We start from the raw sequence: 23,727 nt of genomic DNA, 5'->3' as shown, positions 1-23,727 counted from the left end.
TATACTGTATAACACACACACATACTGTATAACACACACATACTGTATAACACACACACATATACTGTATAACACACACACATACTGTATAACACACACACATACTGTATAACACACACACATACTGTATAAACACACACATATACTGTATAACACACACATACCGTATAACACACACACATATACTGTATAACACACACATACTGTATAACACACACACATACTGTATAAACACACACATATACTGTATAACACACATACTGTATAACACACACACACATATACTGTATAAAACACACATGCTGTATAACACACACACACACATACTGTATAACACACACACATATACTGTATAACACACACATACTGTGTAACACACACACATATACTGTATAACACACACATACTGTATAACACACACACATACTGTATACTGTATAACACACACATACTGTATAACACACATACTGTATAACACACACACATACTGTGTAACACACACACATATACTGTATAACACACACACATATACTGTATAACACACACATATTGTATAACACACACATACTGTATAACACACACACATACTGTATACTGTATAACACACATACTGTATAACACACACACATACTGTATAACACACACGTACTGTATAACACACACACATACTGTATAACACACAACCACACACACACACATACATCCTGTATAACACACACACACACACACATACTGTATAACACACACACACACACACACACACACACACTGTATAACACACACACATACTGTATAAACACACACATACTGTATAACACACACACATATACTGTATAACACACATATACTGTATAACACACACATACTGTATAAACACACACATATACTGTATAACACACACACATACTGTATAACACACACACATACTGTATAACACACACACATACTGTATAACACACACACATACTGTATAAACACACACATATACTGTATAACACACACACACACACACACACACTGTATAACACACACACATACTGTATAAACACACACATACTGTATAACACACACACATATACTGTATAACACACATATACTGTATAACACACACATACTGTATAAACACACACACATACTGTATAACACACACACATACTGTATAACACACACACATATACTGTATAACACACACATACTGTATAAACACACACATACTGTATAACACACACATACTGTATAACACACACACATACTGTATAAACACACACATATACTGTATAACACACACATACTGTATAACACACACACATACTGTATAACACACACACATACTGTATAAACACACACATATACTGTATAACACACACACATATACTGTATAACACACACACAGACTGTATAAACACACACATATACTGTATAACACACACACATACTGTATAACACACACATACTGTATAACACACACACATATACTGTATAACACACACACATACTGTATAACACACACACATACTGTATAACACACACACATACTGTATAAACACACACATATACTGTATAACACACACATACCGTATAACACACACACATATACTGTATAACACAGACATACTGTATAACACACACACATACTGTATAAACACACACATATACTGTATAACACACATACTGTATAACACACACACACATATACTGTATAAAACACACATGCTGTATAACACACACACACATACTGTATAACACACACACATATACTGTATAACACACACATACTGTGTAACACACACACATATACTGTATAACACACACATACTGTATAACACACACACATACTGTATACTGTATAACACACACATACTGTATAACACACATACTGTATAACACACACACATACTGTGTAACACACACACATATACTGTATAACACACACACATATACTGTATAACACACACATATTGTATAACACACACATACTGTATAACACACACACATACTGTATACTGTATAACACACACACATACTGTATAACACACACACATACTGTATAACACACACGTACTGTATAACACACACACATACTGTATAACACACACACATACTGTGTAATACACACACATATACTGTATAACACACACATACTGTATAACACACACATACTATATAACACACACACACATACTGTATAACACACACACATACTGTATACTGTATAACACACATACTGTATAACACACACACATACTGTATAACACACACGTACTGTATAACACACACACATACTGTATAACACACAACCACACACACACACATACATCCTGTATAACACACACACACACACACATACTGTATAACACACACACACACACACACACACACACACTGTATAACACACACACATACTGTATAACACACACCCCATACTGTATAATACACACACACATACTGTATAACACACACCCCATACTGTATAATACACACACACATACTGTATAACACACACACATACTGTATAGCATACACACACATGCTGTATAACACACACACACACACACATACTGTATAACACACACATACTGTATAAACACACACATATACTGTATAACACACACACATACTGTATAACACACACACATACTGTATAACACACACATATACTGTATAACACACACATACTGTATAACACACACACATACTGTATAAACACACACATATACTGTATAACACACACATACTGTATAACACACACACATACTGTATAACACACACACATACTGTATAAACACACACATATACTGTATAACACACACACATATACTGTATAACACACACACATACTGTATAAACACACACATATACTGTATAACACACACATACTGTATAACACACACACATATACTGTATAACACACACACATACTGTATAACACACACACATACTGTATAACACACACACATACTGTATAAACACACACATATACTGTATAACACACACATACCGTATAACACACACACATATACTGTATAACACACACATACTGTATAACACACACACATACTGTATAAACACACACATATACTGTATAACACACATACTGTATAACACACACACACATATACTGTATAAAACACACATGCTGTATAACACACACACACATACTGTATAACACACACACATATACTGTATAACACACACATACTGTGTAACACACACACATATACTGTATAACACACACATACTGTATAACACACACACATACTGTATACTGTATAACACACACATACTGTATAACACACATACTGTATAACACACACACATACTGTGTAACACACACACATATACTGTATAACACACACACATATACTGTATAACACACACATATTGTATAACACACACATACTGTATAACACACACACATACTGTATACTGTATAACACACACACATACTGTATAACACACACACATACTGTATAACACACACGTACTGTATAACACACACACATACTGTATAACACACACACATACTGTGTAATACACACACATATACTGTATAACACACACATACTGTATAACACACACATACTATATAACACACACACATATACTGTATAACACACACATACTGTATAACACACACACACATATACTGTATAACACACACATACTGTATAACACACACACATACTGTATAACACACACGTACTGTATAACACACACACATACTGTATAACACACACACATACTGTGTAATACACACACATATACTGTATAACACACACATACTGTATAACACACACATACTATATAACACACACACATATACTGTATAACACACACATACTGTATAATACACACACATACTATATAACACACATACTGTATAACACACATACTGTATAATACACACACACATACTGTATAACACACATACATACTGTATAACACACACACATACTGTATAACACACACATACTGTATAATACACACACACATACTGTATAACACACATACTGTATAACACACATACTGTATAACACACACACATATACTGTATAACACACACATACTGTATAACACACACATACTATATAACACACACACATACTGTATACTGTATAACACACACACATATACTGTATAACACACACATACTGTATAACACACACATACTGTATACTGTATAACACACACACATACTGTATACTGTATAACACACACATACTGTATACTGTATAACACACACACATACTGTATACTGTATAACACACACATACTGTATACTGTATAACACACACACATACTGTATACTGTATAACACACACATACTATATAACACACACATACTGTATACTGTATAACACACACACATACTGTATACTGTATAACACACACATACTGTATAACACACACATACTATATAACACACACACATACTGTATACTGTATAACACACACACATACTGTATAACACACACACATACTGTATAACACACACATACTGTATAACACACACATACTGTATAACACACACACATACTGTATAACACACACATACTGTATAACACACACATACTATATAACACACACACATACTGTATACTGTATAACACACACATACTGTATAACACACACACATACTGTATAACACACACACATACTGTATAACACACACATACTGTATAACACACACACATACTGTATACTGTATAACACACACACATACTGTATAACACACACACATACTGTATAACACACACATACTGTATAACACACACACATACTGTATACTGTATAACACACACATACTGTATAACACACACATACTATATAACACACACACATACTGTATACTGTATAACACACACACATACTGTATAACACACACATACTGTATAACACACACATACTGTATAACACACACACATACTGTATACTGTATAACACACACATACTGTATAACACACACACATACTGTGTAACACACACATACTGTATAACACACACATACTGTATAACACACACACATACTGTATACTGTATAACACACACATACTATATAACACACACACATACTGTATACTGTATAACACACACACATACTGTATAACACACACACATACTGTGTAACACACACACATATACTGTATAACACACACATACTGTATAACACACACACATACTGTATAACACACACATATACTGTATAACACACATATACTGTATAACACACACATACTGTATAACACACACACACACACATACTGTATAACACACACACATATACTGTATAACACACACATACTGTATAACACACACACACACACACATACTGTATAACACACACACATATACTGTATAACACAAACATACTGTATAACACACACATACTGTATAACACACACATACTGTATAACACACACACATACTGTGTAACACACACACACATACTGTATAACACACACACATATACTGTATAACACACACACATACTGTATAACACACACACACTGTATAACAAACACACATATACTGTATAACACACACACATATACTGTATAACACACACACATATACTGTATAACACACACACATATTGTATAACACACACACATATACTGTATAACACACACACACATACTGTATAACAAACACACATATACTGTATAACAAACACACATATACTGTATAACACACACACATATACTGTATAACACACACACATATTGTATAACACACACACATACTGTATAACACACACACATACTGTATAACACACACATACTGTATACTGTATAACACACACACATACTGTATACTGTATAACACACACATACTGTATACTGTATAACACACACACATACTGTATACTGTATAACACACACATACTGTATACTGTATAACACACACACATACTGTATACTGTATAACACACACATACTGTATAACACACACATACTATATAACACACACACATACTGTATACTGTATAACACACACACATACTGTATAACACACACACATACTGTATAACACACACATACTGTATAACACACACATACTGTATAACACACACACATACTGTATAACACACACATACTGTATAACACACACATACTATATAACACACACACATACTGTATACTGTATAACACACACATACTGTATAACACACACACATACTGTATAACACACACACATACTGTATAACACACACATACTGTATAACACACACACATACTGTATACTGTATAACACACACACATACTGTATAACACACACACATACTGTATAACACACACATACTGTATAACACACACACATACTGTATACTGTATAACACACACATACTGTATAACACACACATACTATATAACACACACACATACTGTATACTGTATAACACACACACATACTGTATAACACACACATACTGTATAACACACACACATACTGTATAACACACACACATACTGTATAACACACACATACCGTATAACACACACACATATACTGTATAACACACACATACTGTATAACACACACACATACTGTATAAACACACACATATACTGTATAACACACATACTGTATAACACACACACACATATACTGTATAAAACACACATGCTGTATAACACACACACACACATACTGTATAACACACACACATATACTGTATAACACACACATACTGTGTAACACACACACATATACTGTATAACACACACATACTGTATAACACACACACATACTGTATACTGTATAACACACACATACTGTATAACACACATACTGTATAACACACACACATACTGTGTAACACACACACATATACTGTATAACACACACACATATACTGTATAACACACACATATTGTATAACACACACATACTGTATAACACACACACATACTGTATACTGTATAACACACATACTGTATAACACACACACATACTGTATAACACACACGTACTGTATAACACACACACATACTGTATAACACACAACCACACACACACACATACATCCTGTATAACACACACACACACACACATACTGTATAACACACACACACACACACACACACACACACTGTATAACACACACACATACTGTATAAACACACACATACTGTATAACACACACACATATACTGTATAACACACATATACTGTATAACACACACATACTGTATAAACACACACATATACTGTATAACACACACACATACTGTATAACACACACACATACTGTATAACACACACACATACTGTATAACACACACACATACTGTATAAACACACACATATACTGTATAACACACACACACACACACACACACTGTATAACACACACACATACTGTATAAACACACACATACTGTATAACACACACACATATACTGTATAACACACATATACTGTATAACACACACATACTGTATAAACACACACACATACTGTATAACACACACACATACTGTATAACACACACACATACTGTATAACACACACACATATACTGTATAACACACACATACTGTATAAACACACACATACTGTATAACACACACATACTGTATAACACACACACATACTGTATAAACACACACATATACTGTATAACACACACATACTGTATAACACACACACATACTGTATAACACACACACATACTGTATAAACACACACATATACTGTATAACACACACACATATACTGTATAACACACACACATACTGTATAAACACACACATATACTGTATAACACACACACATACTGTATAACACACACATACTGTATAACACACACACATATACTGTATAACACACACACATACTGTATAACACACACACATACTGTATAACACACACACATACTGTATAAACACACACATATACTGTATAACACACACATACCGTATAACACACACACATATACTGTATAACACAGACATACTGTATAACACACACACATACTGTATAAACACACACATATACTGTATAACACACATACTGTATAACACACACACATATACTGTATAAAACACACATGCTGTATAACACACACACACATACTGTATAACACACACACATATACTGTATAACACACACATACTGTGTAACACACACACATATACTGTATAACACACACATACTGTATAACACACACACATACTGTATACTGTATAACACACACATACTGTATAACACACATACTGTATAACACACACACATACTGTGTAACACACACACATATACTGTATAACACACACACATATACTGTATAACACACACATATTGTATAACACACACATACTGTATAACACACACACATACTGTATACTGTATAACACACACACATACTGTATAACACACACACATACTGTATAACACACACGTACTGTATAACACACACACATACTGTATAACACACACACATACTGTGTAATACACACACATATACTGTATAACACACACATACTGTATAACACACACATACTATATAACACACACACACATACTGTATAACACACACACATACTGTATACTGTATAACACACATACTGTATAACACACACACATACTGTATAACACACACGTACTGTATAACACACACACATACTGTATAACACACAACCACACACACACACATACATCCTGTATAACACACACACACACACACATACTGTATAACACACACACACACACACACACACACACACTGTATAACACACACACATACTGTATAACACACACCCCATACTGTATAATACACACACACATACTGTATAACACACACCCCATACTGTATAATACACACACACATACTGTATAACACACACACATACTGTATAGCATACACACACATGCTGTATAACACACACACACACACACATACTGTATAACACACACATACTGTATAAACACACACATATACTGTATAACACACACACATACTGTATAACACACACACATACTGTATAACACACACATATACTGTATAACACACACATACTGTATAACACACACACATACTGTATAACACACACATATACTGTATAACACACACATACTGTATAACACACACACATATACTGTATAACACACACATACTGTATAAACACACACATACTGTATAACACACACATACTGTATAACACACACACATACTGTATAAACACACACATATACTGTATAACACACACATACTGTATAACACACACACATACTGTATAACACACACACATACTGTATAAACACACACATATACTGTATAACACACACACATATACTGTATAACACACACACATACTGTATAAACACACACATATACTGTATAACACACACATACTGTATAACACACACACATATACTGTATAACACACACACATACTGTATAACACACACACATACTGTATAACACACACACATACTGTATAAACACACACATATACTGTATAACACACACATACTGTATAACACACACACATATACTGTATAACACACACATACTGTATAACACACACACATACTGTATGAACACACACATATACTGTATAACACACACATACTGTATAACACACACATATACTGTATAACACACACATACTGTATAACACACACACATACTGTATAACACACACACATACTGTATAACACACACACACATATACTGTATAACACACACACATATACTGTATAACACACACATATTGTATAACACACACACACATACTGTATAACACACACACATATACTGTATAACACACACATATTGTATAACACACACACACATACTGTATAACACACACACATACTGTATACTGTATAACACACATACTGTATAATACACACACATACTGTATAACACACATACTGTATAACACACACACATACTGTATAACACACACATACTGTATAACACACACACATACTGTATAACACACACACATACTGTGTAATACACACACATACTATATAACACACACACATATACTGTATAACACACACATACTGTATAATACACACACATACTATATAACACACATACTGTATAACACACATACTGTATAATACACACACATACTGTATAACACACATACTGTATAACACACACACATACTGTATAACACACACATACTGTATAACACACACACATACTGTATAACACACACACATACTGTGTAATACACACACATACTATATAACACACACACATATACTGTATAATACACACACATACTATATAACACACACACATATACTGTATAACACACACATACTGTATAATACACACACATACTATATAACACACATACTGTATAACACACATACTGTATAATACACACACATACTATATAACACACATACTGTATAACACACATACTGTATAATACACACACATACTGTATAACACACATACTGTATAACACACACACATACTGTGTAATACACACACATACTATATAACACACACACATATACTGTATAACACACACATACTGTATAATACACACACATACTATATAACACACATACTGTATAACACATACTGTATAACACACACACATACTGTATAACACACACACATATACTGTATAACACACACATACTGTATAACACACACATACTATATAACACACACACATACTGTATACTGTATAACACACACACATATACTGTATAACACACACATACTGTATAACACACACATACTGTATAACACACACATATACTGTATAACACACACATACTGTATAACACACACACATATACTGTATAACACACACATATACTGTATAAACACACACATAATGTATAACACACACATACTGTATAACACACACACATACTGTATAAACACACACATATACTGTATAACACACACATACTGTATAACACACACATACTGTATAACACACACATATACTGTATAACACACACATACTGTATAACACACACATACTATATAACACACACACATACTGTATAACACACACACACATACTGTATAACACACATACTGTATAACACACATACTGTATAACACACACACATATACTGTATAACACACACATACTGTATAACACACACATACTATATAACACACACACATACTGTATACTGTATAACACACACACATACTGTATACTGTATAACACACACACATACTGTGTAATACACACACATATACTGTATAACACACACATACTGTATAACACACACATACTATATAACACACACATATACTGTATAACACACACATACTGTATAACACACACATACTATATAACACACACACATACTGTATACTGTATAACACACACACATACTGTATAACACACACACATACTGTATAACACACACATACTGTATAACACACACATACTGTGTAACACACACACATATACTGTATAACACACACATACTGTATAACACACACATATACTGTATAACACACACATACTGTATACTGTATAACACACATATACTGTATAACACACACATACTGTATAACACACACACACACACACACACACACATACTGTATAACACACACATACTGTATAACACACACACACACACACACACATACTGTATAACACACACATACTGTATAACACACACACATACTGTGTAACACACACACATATACTGTATAACACACACATACTGTATAACACACACATATACTGTATAACACACACATACTGTTTACTGTATAACACACACACATATACTGTATAACACACACACATACTGTGTAACACACACACATATACTGTATAACACACACATACTGTATAACACACACATATACTGTATAACACACACATACTGTATACTGTATAACACACACACATATACTGTATAACACACACATACTGTATAACACACACACACACACATACTGTATAACACACACACATACTGTATAACACAAACATACTGTATAACACACACATACTGTATAAACACACACATACTGTATAACACACACACACATACTGTATAACACACACACATACTGTGTAACACACACACACATACTGTATAACACACACACATATACTGTATAACACACACACATATACTGTATAACACACACATATTGTATAACACACATATACTGTATAACACACACACACACACATACTGTATAACACACACACATACTGTATAACACAAACATACTGTATAACACAAACATACTGTATAACACACACATACTGTATAAACACACACATACTGTATAACACACACACACATACTGTATAACACACACACACATACTGTATAACACACACACATACTGTGTAACACACACATATTGTATAACACACATATACTGTATAATACACACACACACACATACTGTATAACACACACACATACTGTATAACACAAACATACTGTATAACACACACATACTGTATAAACACACACATACTGTATAACACACACACACATACTGTATAACACACACACATATACTGTATAACACACACACATATACTGTATAACACACACATATTGTATAACACACATACTGTATAACACACACACACACATACTGTATAACACACACACATACTGTATAACACAAACATACTGTATAACACACACATACTGTATAAACACACACATACTGTATAACACACACACACATACTGTATAACACACACACATACTGTGTAACACACACACACATACTGTATAACACACACACATATACTGTATAACACACACACATATACTGTATAACACACACACACATACTGTATAACACACACACACATACTGTATAACACACACACATATACTGTATAACACACACACATATACTGTATAACACACACACACATACTGTATAACACACACACACATACTGTATAACACACACACATACTGTATAACACACACACACACTGTATAACAAACACACATATCCTGTATAACAAACACACATATACTGTATAACACACACACATATACTGTATAACACACACACATACTGTATAACACACACACACACACACACATACTGTATAACACACACACATATACTGTATAACACACACACATATACTGTATAACACACACACATACTGTATAACACACACACACACTGTATAACAAACACACATATCCTGTATAACAAACACACATATACTGTATAACACACACACATATACTGTATAACACACACACATACTGTATAACACACACACACACACACACACACATACTGTATAACACACACACATATACTGTATAACACACACACATATACTGTATAGCATACACATACATACTGTATAACACACACACATATACTGTATAACACACACACATATACTGTATAGCATACACATACATACTGTATAACACACACACACATACTGTACAGCATACACACACATTGTATAACACACACAAACATATACTGTATAGCATACACATACATACTGTATAACACACACACAAACACACACACATACTGTATAACACACACACATACTGTATAACACACACACACACACACAAACAAACTCTGTGTGCCTTAAATCTTACATTGCCCCTTGGGGATAAATTATTCATTTTTTAACTGAATTGAATTAAAAAAGGGGAAAAGAACCTGGTGATGCCAAGACTGTTAATCTATTAGGATCATGGAGTAAAGAAAAAGCCAAAACGCACAAAGAGGATGCTGATACTGAGATGCAGTTTATTAGGAACACCACCTGGTGGTTAAATGCTTACATCTGATACACCTAGCATATAGGTCACTTTGTATAGAAACATGTTAGTGTGTGTGTGTGTGTGTGTGTGTGTGTGTGTGGTATTAACACACAGTACACCTCTGTTTGGTTGTTGTACCTAATAAACTGTCAACTCCAAGTAGGTGCTACGTTCACACACACACACACACACACACACACACCTGTGACTCTGCATGACTCTGACCAATCACATGACTGTTCCGTTTCAATCAGAGCTGGTGACTTCCAGCAACATGAGCCACTGGATGTGGGCGTGTCCAGTGTTGCGTTTTTGCAAATATGGAGCGACAACCAATGGGAGTGAAGACAGTAGAGCGACGTTGATCTGTGGCAAAGATCAACACTGCTTCTCCTTCATCTTTTACAATATGATCTACACAAACCTCAAATCTCCCTCCATAATCATTCACTTCAGCACCACTCGCTGATAAACATTGTTACTATGGCAACCAGTAGCAGGACTGGTGACTTCATCAAGTGGCAATTTAATCGCCGCATCAGCAAACGAATGAACAATACTCTGAGGATGTCACAGTTAATATCAAACTTATATTAAAACTTTTAAGGACAAAAAAGTTAAATGAGGTAATGTAAAAATTTAGCTAAACATTTTCTTATATATACATATATATATATATACTCATTCTTTGAACAGCCTAGAGTCTGTTTTCTGCCTTTAACATCTTTGGAGTTCTAATCATTTTTTCTTTTCTCTTTTTTCATATCATATCGATTTGGACTGCAAAAAAATCTCTTTGTGTGACGTTTCGTGGACGGTGCAGAAAGAAAGGCATTTTAAAAAGGCAGATTAAATGACTTGACTGAGTGGGTTTGAAATTATACTGTTCAAAAACACCAACGCTTCCTTTATTTTAAGGTCAAAAGCATGTAATGAATGACTCTGAACACTACAGGATGACGACGAGTTGCGTCGCACACACACACACACACACACATGGCTTAAGAGTCTGCTGGGTAGTTTCAGCTAGACAGTCCCACTTAGTCACTGAATCTGTCTGATTTTCTTTTGTATTCGATTTTTAGTCAATTTAATAAAAACAGACATGTGACTTTTGCGATTGGAAGACAATGCCCCTGATATGATTATGATTGCTAAACAAAACATTCAGACCTTAACTTCATTCTAAACTCAGGAAGCAGTGTAATAACTAATGAAGCTGACATACATCTCCAGAAACCCTACTTGTAGAATAATTATGAGGGATCTGACCCATGAGTCTACGCTGATCTGCCACAACATTAAACCCATCGGCCTAATCCCCCGTGCCACAAAAACGGTTCTGACCCGTCGAAGCATGGACTCCACAAGAGCTCTGAAGGTGTGCTGTGGGATCTGGCACCAAGATGTTAGCTGCTGAAATACCATTGTATTAGCTTAGGTACGTGATTTCTTGTCTAAATAACATCCACATGAATACCAGGACTCAGATTTTTCCAGCAAAATGATGCCCAGAACATCACACTGCCACTTCTTTTTTTCCATAATGCATCCTGGTGCCATATCTTCCCTAGATAAGTAACACACACACACACACACACACACACACACACACACACACACGGCCGTCCAAAAGAAAACATGATCTATCAGGCCACCTTCTTCCATTGCTGTTTTGTCTAATCCTGATGTACAAAATGCCCATTCGTTGGTGCTTTCAGTAGTGGACAGGAGTCAGCATGGATACTCTTACTGCTCTACAGCTCCATACACAGTAATCTAAGATGCAATATGTGTTCTGACCCCTTTCTATCAAACCCAGCACTAACCTTTTTAGCAGTCTGTGCTAGAGTAACTCTATCAGAAGTGGGTGCTTCCACTGGTACAAAATCCAGACCCAAATGCAGGGATGAAAAGAGGAACTTGGGATTTATTAATAAAATAATTAACTTGGAATCTGACCAGACGGACTAGCCTTCACTCACCACATACCTCAATGAGTCTTGGGTGCTCATGACCCTGTTGCTGGTTCACCAGTTGTCCTTCTTTGTACCACTTTTGGTAGGTACTATCCAACGCATACTGGGGTCACTCCACAAGACCTGCTGTTTTGGTGGCCAAGTCGTCCAGCCACTGTAACCACTTGTCACTCAGATCAGTGACAGTCTCACAAATCTTTATACCTCCTTTTTCCTACTTCCAACACATCAATTTTACTGACTGTTCACTTACTGCCTAATATATCCAAACTCCTGACAGGTGCCTGGGTAATGAGATAATCAATGTTGTTCACGTCTCCTGTCAGTGGTTTAAGCTTTGTTCGGACATGGTGAGTTCTTTATGGTTCTAATTTACCAGAAGCTACTCAGTGATCCAATTTCTGTATGGATTGTTAATGTCAGTATTGTTCAAACCCAATGTACCTACTTCAACAAAGTCTAGTATACAGCATTATAATCATTTCCTAGATACTTGTGTTTGAATGAAAGTTCTTTTTACACTTAACCCTGATGTTTGACACCTACACCACATTTTCTCTCCCCTTTTAAAGACCTGTGCTAGCAATGTCCCCCTGTAACTTCTCACATGATTATAAATGAATCTACAAATTTGCACAAGGATTGCTAAGTACATCTATATCACGTATTTCACTACATGTTTTTATACTATCATGTTTATTCTGTTCCAGGTTGCAGTTTTCCTGTCTGTAGTTCTTATCTACTCAGAGTACAAGCTATGGGAAATTTAAAACCAATTATCCACACTAAGCTTTAAACCATTTCCTAAATGCCTCGTTTATAGCAAAATCCTGAGCAAATCCCTCTGCATCATCACATCTATTTGAAATATATTTTCACAGCATCTGAAAAAAAAGTCCCTCTGATAGAAAACCAGCGATTATAGCTGACCAGTAAAACATTCTGTGGATTAGTGTTCTGGCAAGTGTGCCTGAACGAAGATATTAGATTTATTTTTGTGTATTTCTACTCATAAATATATATATATATATAAATGCTTGGATGAGCCAAGCTCTTAAGCGGCTGTCTGTGTCTGAGGACGATCTGAACGCAGCTCTCATTTTCACAAATGCAGCTCTTCCATAAAGGCTGATTTACAATATGTGAATGCTAGGCTGTAATGTGACACGGGGCTGACACTGCACATTTCTACAAGATTAAAAAAAATAAAAAAAAATAGAGTAAGGAACAACGCACACAAATAGCAGAAGCTCAGTGCAACAGCAATAAGAGGAAAGATGGCATATGTGTTATGGTTTAATTTTATATAATGTTTTGAAGTTAGCTCTGCTTCTGTAATTTATCACATTTGTAGCATTAGAAATAAAACAACAACAACAACAAAAAGGAGTTTCATCTTAAAACAGTAACAAACTGCCCGTGTATGAAAGATACAAGGTGTAAAACTCCTAAATATTTCTTTCTATTTATTAATATTTCACTTATTTTTATTAGTGCATGCTGGGGTTAAAGTATTAGAGCACATAAGCTCTATAGCAAGAGATAATATCCTGATATATAGTTAAATATATAATTTATTTTATTTCCTATACATAGATCATACTAAAACAAATTATGAAGACTTCTGAAGTTAATTCAAGGTTGAAATGCTCCTGTTTTATTGATAGGTGATTTTATTTTTTTATTTATTTAAATTTTATCAATTTAATTTGAGTTGTCCACCATTAAAACAAGACAATTTCCATCTTATAATTAGAAATCTCTATTTAGTAATATATTTATATATTTTTTTAATCTTATTATGAGGAATCTATTAGACATTTTTCACTGGACAAGTGTTTGTTTTTCAAAGGTGTCATTCTTTTGATTCTTTTCTGGCAAGACATTTTGATTTAATGTACAGAGAGACGCTGAGCCTCGCGCCGCCATCTTGGTCTTATGACACAGAAGTTAATATCTGGCTTCATTGAAGGAATCGTTTTTTTTGACATTTTGATATGGAATCCAGCATCGAGTGCAGGCAGGTTGGAATGGGTGGAGAAAGGTGTTAGGAGTTCTGTGTGATAAAAAAAATATCAGCGAGAATCAAGGGGAAGGTGTACAGGACAGTGGTGAGACCAGTCATGCTGTATGGTTTAGAGGCAGTGTAACTCCAGTCAGAGCTGGAGGTAGCAGAGCTGAAGATGTTGAGGTTCTCTTTGGGAGGGACACGGTTGGACAGGATTAGGAACGAGTACATCAGAGGGACAGTCTCATGTTGGATGTTTGGGGGACAAAGTTAGGGAGGACAGATTAAGATGGTCTGGACATGTCCAGAGGAGGGAGAGTGAGTATATTGGTAGGAGAATGTTGGACATGGAGCTGCCAGGCAGGAGGAAAAGAGGAAGGACAAAGAGGAGGTATATGGATGGAATAAATGAGGATATGAAGCTAGTGGGTGAAAGTGTTGAGGATGCAGAAGATAGGGATAGGAGGAGAGAGATGATTCACTGTGGCTACACCTGAAGGGAAAAGCCCAAAGAAGAAGAAGAAGATATGGAAGCCAGTATATTGTACAGTACAGTATATTAAGAAAAGTTTGTAGACATCTGACCGTCACACGTATAATTTCCCTTCACTGGAACAAAGAAGCTCGAACCTTGTTCCAGCGTGACAATTCACTTGTGCACAAAGCGAGCTCTTTGAAGGCATGGTATTAGAAGGTTGGAGTGGAAGAGCTGCGTTCAGATCGTCCTCAGACACAGACAGCCGCTCAAGAGCTTGACTCATCCATGGCATTTATTTATATATTTATGAGTAGATATACATAAAAATAAATCTAATACCTTTGTGCAGACACACTTGCCAGAACACTAATGCACAGAATGTGTTTTTTTACTGGTCAGCTGTAATCACTGGATTTAGAGGTTTTTTTCAGATGCTGAAGCAGATTTAAAATATATATCAAATAGATGTGATGATGCAGAGGGATTCAGGGTAACTCAGGGTTTTGCTATAAACGAGGCACTTAACATTTAGTAAATGGTTTAAAGCTAAGTGTGGATAATTGGTTTTACATTTCCTACAGCTTTTACACTGAAAACTCCAACCTGAAACAGAGTAAACATGATTATAGTGAAATGCGTGAAATAGTCGTGCTTCTTGTGCAAATTTGTTGGTTGGTGTTGTAGATTCATTTGTAATCATGTGAAATGAACTGGAATGATGGCTCTGCACCAGCCTTCAGATTTAATAATGCAGCAGACCAATTCCCACAGTTTTGGAAAGTGGTGTTTGGTACCCAGGTGTCTGTATACTTTTGGCCTTATGGTGTAGTACAAGAGCTCTGCGTGCATTTACGTAAAAATAATCTGGGGGAAGCTCAGCACCCCTGATTTAACCAGCCGTTGAGACACAGGAGACACTGTGCTCTATATGTGCATTAATAATTCAATCTTGCCCATCTCATTTCATTGCCTCTCTGAGCTGACAAAAGTAATACACTTGAAGATATGTGCTGAGTGACAGAGAATAATACGTATGAAATTGTCTGATCGGTCGATCATAAGCAAGTGTCAAACGCTTTTCTTATAAATTATTTTCACATTGATTATTATTCTATCAAGAAAACCAGTATGAAAGAAATCAATGAACATTCCTGAAAATAAAAGATACTATTGCTTATTAGTCTGTGTGTGTGTGTGTTTATGTGTGTGTGAATGTGTGTGTGTGAGATGATTCTCACTTACCGTCCAGTTCCTCAGCAGAGATGCTAGCCAGCTGGTCGCTATCGCTTTGTTCAGACAGAGAGCGGCTCAGATAGTTGCCTTTATACAGCAGCCCTGCCGTCACATGATGGAAGGGCATCTTCTCCCTAACCATGATGGACAACAAAAAAAATAAAGTCAGTATTTATGAAAAACAGAAAAACGTTTTATAATCGTCTCAACCTTCAATCCATCAATCAATCATTCAATTAATCAATCAATCAATCAATCCATTCATTCATTTATTCCATAATACCATATTCAGTGTTCATTATCGGGCAGCATGGTGGCTTAGTGGTCAGCACTGTTGCCTCACAGCAAGAAGGTCCTGGGTTTGAACAGGCAGGGGCCTTTCTGTGTGGCGTTTGCATGTTCTCCCCGTGCCTGTGTGGGTTTACTCTGGGTACTCCAGTTTCCTCCCACAGTCCAAAAACATGTACATTAGGTTGATTGATCATTCTAAATTGCCCATAGGAGTGAGTGTGTGTGGTTGTCTGTCTATGTGTGGCCCTGTGATGGACTGGGGACCTGTCCAGGGTGTACCCTTGCCTTTTGCCTAATGTGTGCTGGGATAGGCTCCAGCAGATCCCCGTAACCCTAATTAGGAATAAAGCAGGTATAGAAGGTGGATGGATGTTTATTAGCATCCTCACCTATCTCTGAAATGAAAACTCCTTGTGCCTAACGCTCTATATTAGACATCTAGTACAATTCTATTACAGTTTGCACTAATCCAAATGGATCTTTTCCAAAAATTGTGAATACATTTTGATTACATTACTGTAACGTTATTCAAAACATCATTTACTAAAGATTGAGTTTAACCTTTAAAACAGATTTGCACATTTTTGCTCTTAAAAAAATGTTTTTCCCACTTTTCCCACAAAAAAATAAAAAAATTCCCATGCATCCACTTCGGTCCAGATTTATTTTTATGAACAAAACCCTACTGATATCAGGCTGATTATTTAAATGTAAATAATTACTAATAATGTCACTGAGTAGGGGTTGGTATGTGTAGTGCCACTATAAGACATAATCACAACAGAAATAGAAACAGAATTAACAGAAATAATCTGCATTTTTATGTAGATAGATAGATAGATAGATAGATAGATAGATAGATAGATAGATAGATAGATAGATAGATAGATAGATAGATAGATAGATAGATAGTCTAACAGTCTATGCTTTATTTCACAAAGAGTACAAAAATATATACACATGAACCAAGGAGCTCAAAAGCCTCTATGTGTAGCAAAAATTCATAAAGTACTTAGCCTGTATCTCTTCTCACTTTTCAGCAGGTTGTCCCTAAAGCGTCTCACTCCTGAACACCAAACTCTACAGTTAATCCATAAAGCGTAATAACCTTTTCGTGGACAGCCGAGACACCCAGCATGGAAATTCCACCAGAGACACTGCACTTTGGGATCAGAGCCCATACACAGTGTGAATACACAGCATGAGCTTGGGTTACAGGCAGGTGTAAAATAAAGAAGAAATACACAGCCAATACAAGCAGGCCAGATTTAAAGTGCAGCCCACTGAAGGTCGTTTGGCTGATTACTGACTGCTGACTGTAAAAGATGGATGCTGCTTTGGGACCAGCAGTCATGAACCCAACAGCAAGCCAAATGAACCATAATGAAATAGGTGATTGTAAATCAGAGAGTGAAATTAAATCAGCTGCTAGTGATGGAGCTGCTGTTTTCTGGTGCGGTAAGAAAGACGGCTTTACGTTTCATAAATTCTCAGCATCTGGGTTTAGATATCGAGTTCAATATGATCCATATTACTATTAACACAATGATATGAGCGTTTGGTTTATAGCATTATAAGAATATGACTAGGCTTATTTTCCAGCTGTTACTCCATATGTGATTCATTAATGATTTGAGGTTTACTTCAACCTTATGTCGGTATGTGCGTTTAAACTCATTTATACCCAGTTCACCACCACCTGGCTATAACAGGCAGAGAGCACAATGGCGTCAAATGGCGTTTTCAATAACACTTCCTCAAGGCCACACTCACTAAATATCTAGCTATATGTTACCTTTTATATATTATTATCTGCTATGGTTGCCAATAACAGTGTTTTTTTGGCAGCTACTGAGCCGTCAGGCCTTTAAATCATAGGTCTGTCTTTATTTTCCACATGAAAGAACCTTTACTGTAGCCATTCGTTTTTTTTTTTTAATGCTCGGTGCATTGACCATAAACTCCAACACGGTATGCACTACTTCTTATTCAAATAGAGCTGGAGGACAGAATAAATCATGGCACTGGATTTATAACAGTCCAGCTGAGCAGTGCAGTTTGACACGTTTAATTAAGCTAATTATCTGGCTGTTCCCAGTTGTCCATGGGATCACAATCAAATTCCAATTTTGGCTGAAGATTTATTACCTGATGAATAATAAAGTAGTTTAGCTCGCAGGCAACTAGACAACATTTTGCCTTACTGCATATAAGAACGTGCTCAAAATGCAAAAATGAAGTGATAAACGATTCAATAACTCTATTGATCGATAGAAAAAAAGAAAAAGAAAAGCATGATACAAGGCTTAATATTCAGTGTGATGTAGTTTGGGAATGCATGACCATTAATTTATGTATTTTAATACAGTGTGTCCAGATAGGAGGAGACTGAAGCGGAGCCCCCATGCGGTGTCTTGAGAACACCTTGGAGCTGAGAAGAGCATGACTAATCCAACTGCTGTTCCGCTAAAGAGCAAAGCCTTTCAGATTTTTTAGGTTTCTTTCTTTTTGCAAAGCACAAAAGGTCACAGAGAACTCCTTTCACATTAAAATAAAACATAGCACTGTTGAAACACATGGTGACTCGGTGTAAAAGTAGTAACTGACAGCAAAAGGAAGAAAAAGTGAGAGAGAGAGAGAGAGAGAGAGAGAGAGAGAGAGAGAGAGAGAGAGAGACCGGCTAGAGACAAAACTTTAATAGTTAAGAGTGCTGACTGTTTTTATTTTCCCTCTTGACTTCTTATAAATAATATGTCTAATATACAGCAGAGTTTTATTTTTTATTAAAGAGTCTCAAGAAGAAAGCAATCAGAAGAAACAAACAAGATGAGGACACATGCGAGAGCACTTGTGCAGGCTAAACATAATGTTAAAAAGATAGAAACCAAACAGAAACTGCTTGTAAAAGGCAAATCTCAATAACACACACACACACAGGAGAAAGAAATTAAGGAGGGTTAAGGAGGAAAAATCCTCTCAGAACAGAAAATATCAGTAATAAAAACCCGACTGAGACAGCATTCCTACTAAATTCTGAATAAGGACTATGAAGAAGACAGAATCATTAAATTGTACAAGAACAACAGCACAAAACAAGCAAAGTTGTAAATCAAGTCAAGAAATCTTTTAGCACATCTCAGCAAAAGCTCCGTAGTGAAAGCATCCGTCAAGCTCAACTCTGGCATCCTGCTCCATCTTACCCATTCTGATGGCACTCCTCGGGACACTGCAGTGTCCCATCCTCCTCACCACCGGTCCAGTTTCCCTCCGTCTGCTCCTCTGTCCCCTTCTCCGGATCAGTGCCCTCCATTGGAGAGAAAAGAAGCAGGCAACGGGCAGCTCAGCCCGACCGCCTCCTGGATCGGCTCCTCTCCCAAAAGAGCATGGAGCAAGGGTTAAATTCCCAGGGTGATATTTCAGCAGGCAGTCACTTGTTCGTGCCCACAGTGTGTTAAATGAAAATGCAGTAGCTGCAAGTTCATAAGAGGAGCTCGATGATGAGAGTAGCAGATCATCCTCTGCGGTTCATAGTGTAGATGCAGCAGTGCCTCAAGACGGGCTGCTCCATAGTGATTTGTGAGCGAAGGCGCTCCCTTAAAGCACTTACGCAGCACACTGTGCCACTTGAGTCACTATAACCATTACAGACAGCTGCACTTACCACAAGGCTATGAAGTCGTCGACTGTAATCACCACTCAGGCTGAAGACACATTGTCACCTGAATGTAGGATTTAATTGATGGGTTTTCTCACTGTTTGACACATTAGGTCTAAAGAAATCTCTTTAGACTTTAACCTAAAGTCTTAAAATGTGTCTTCTGGAGAAGAGAAACAACATATATTATAGATTTCAGATACCACTTTTAAACAGAAGATTAAACAAGCCTATTTTTTTTGTTTACTCTAGATCGCAGCAATTTATAAGTAGCTGCTCTCATCAGCAGACTGATTTGTGAGCTGTATTTACCGATGTAGTGAGATCGGTGCTATTT

The 23,727-nt window shown here is 35.8% G+C and overlaps 1 protein-coding gene across 2 annotated transcripts in view; it reads right to left on the bottom strand.

The window, feature by feature from the left end:
• Positions 1-23,727, bottom strand: part of caln1 (calneuron 1) — a 74,657-nt gene that overhangs the window by 49,975 nt on the left and 955 nt on the right. Inside the window, exons 2-3 of one of the 2 annotated variants that reach the window (XM_058413551.1) lie at positions 22,936-23,553; positions 19,454-19,578 (exon numbers count right to left, since the gene is read on the bottom strand). In XM_058413551.1, coding sequence (XP_058269534.1) covers positions 19,454-19,578; positions 22,936-23,045 — 235 coding nt within the window. In that variant the 5' untranslated portion in view covers positions 23,046-23,553. The remainder of the gene's footprint in view (positions 1-19,453; positions 19,579-22,935; positions 23,554-23,727) is intronic. The other variant, XM_058413552.1, reaches the window with a different exon arrangement.

The sequence above is a fragment of the Hemibagrus wyckioides genome, linkage group LG17 (genome assembly GCF_019097595.1).
Source record: "Hemibagrus wyckioides isolate EC202008001 linkage group LG17, SWU_Hwy_1.0, whole genome shotgun sequence".
NCBI classification, from domain to species: Eukaryota; Metazoa; Chordata; class Actinopteri; order Siluriformes; family Bagridae; genus Hemibagrus; species Hemibagrus wyckioides.
This window is presented reverse-complemented; position numbering and strand designations above follow the sequence as displayed.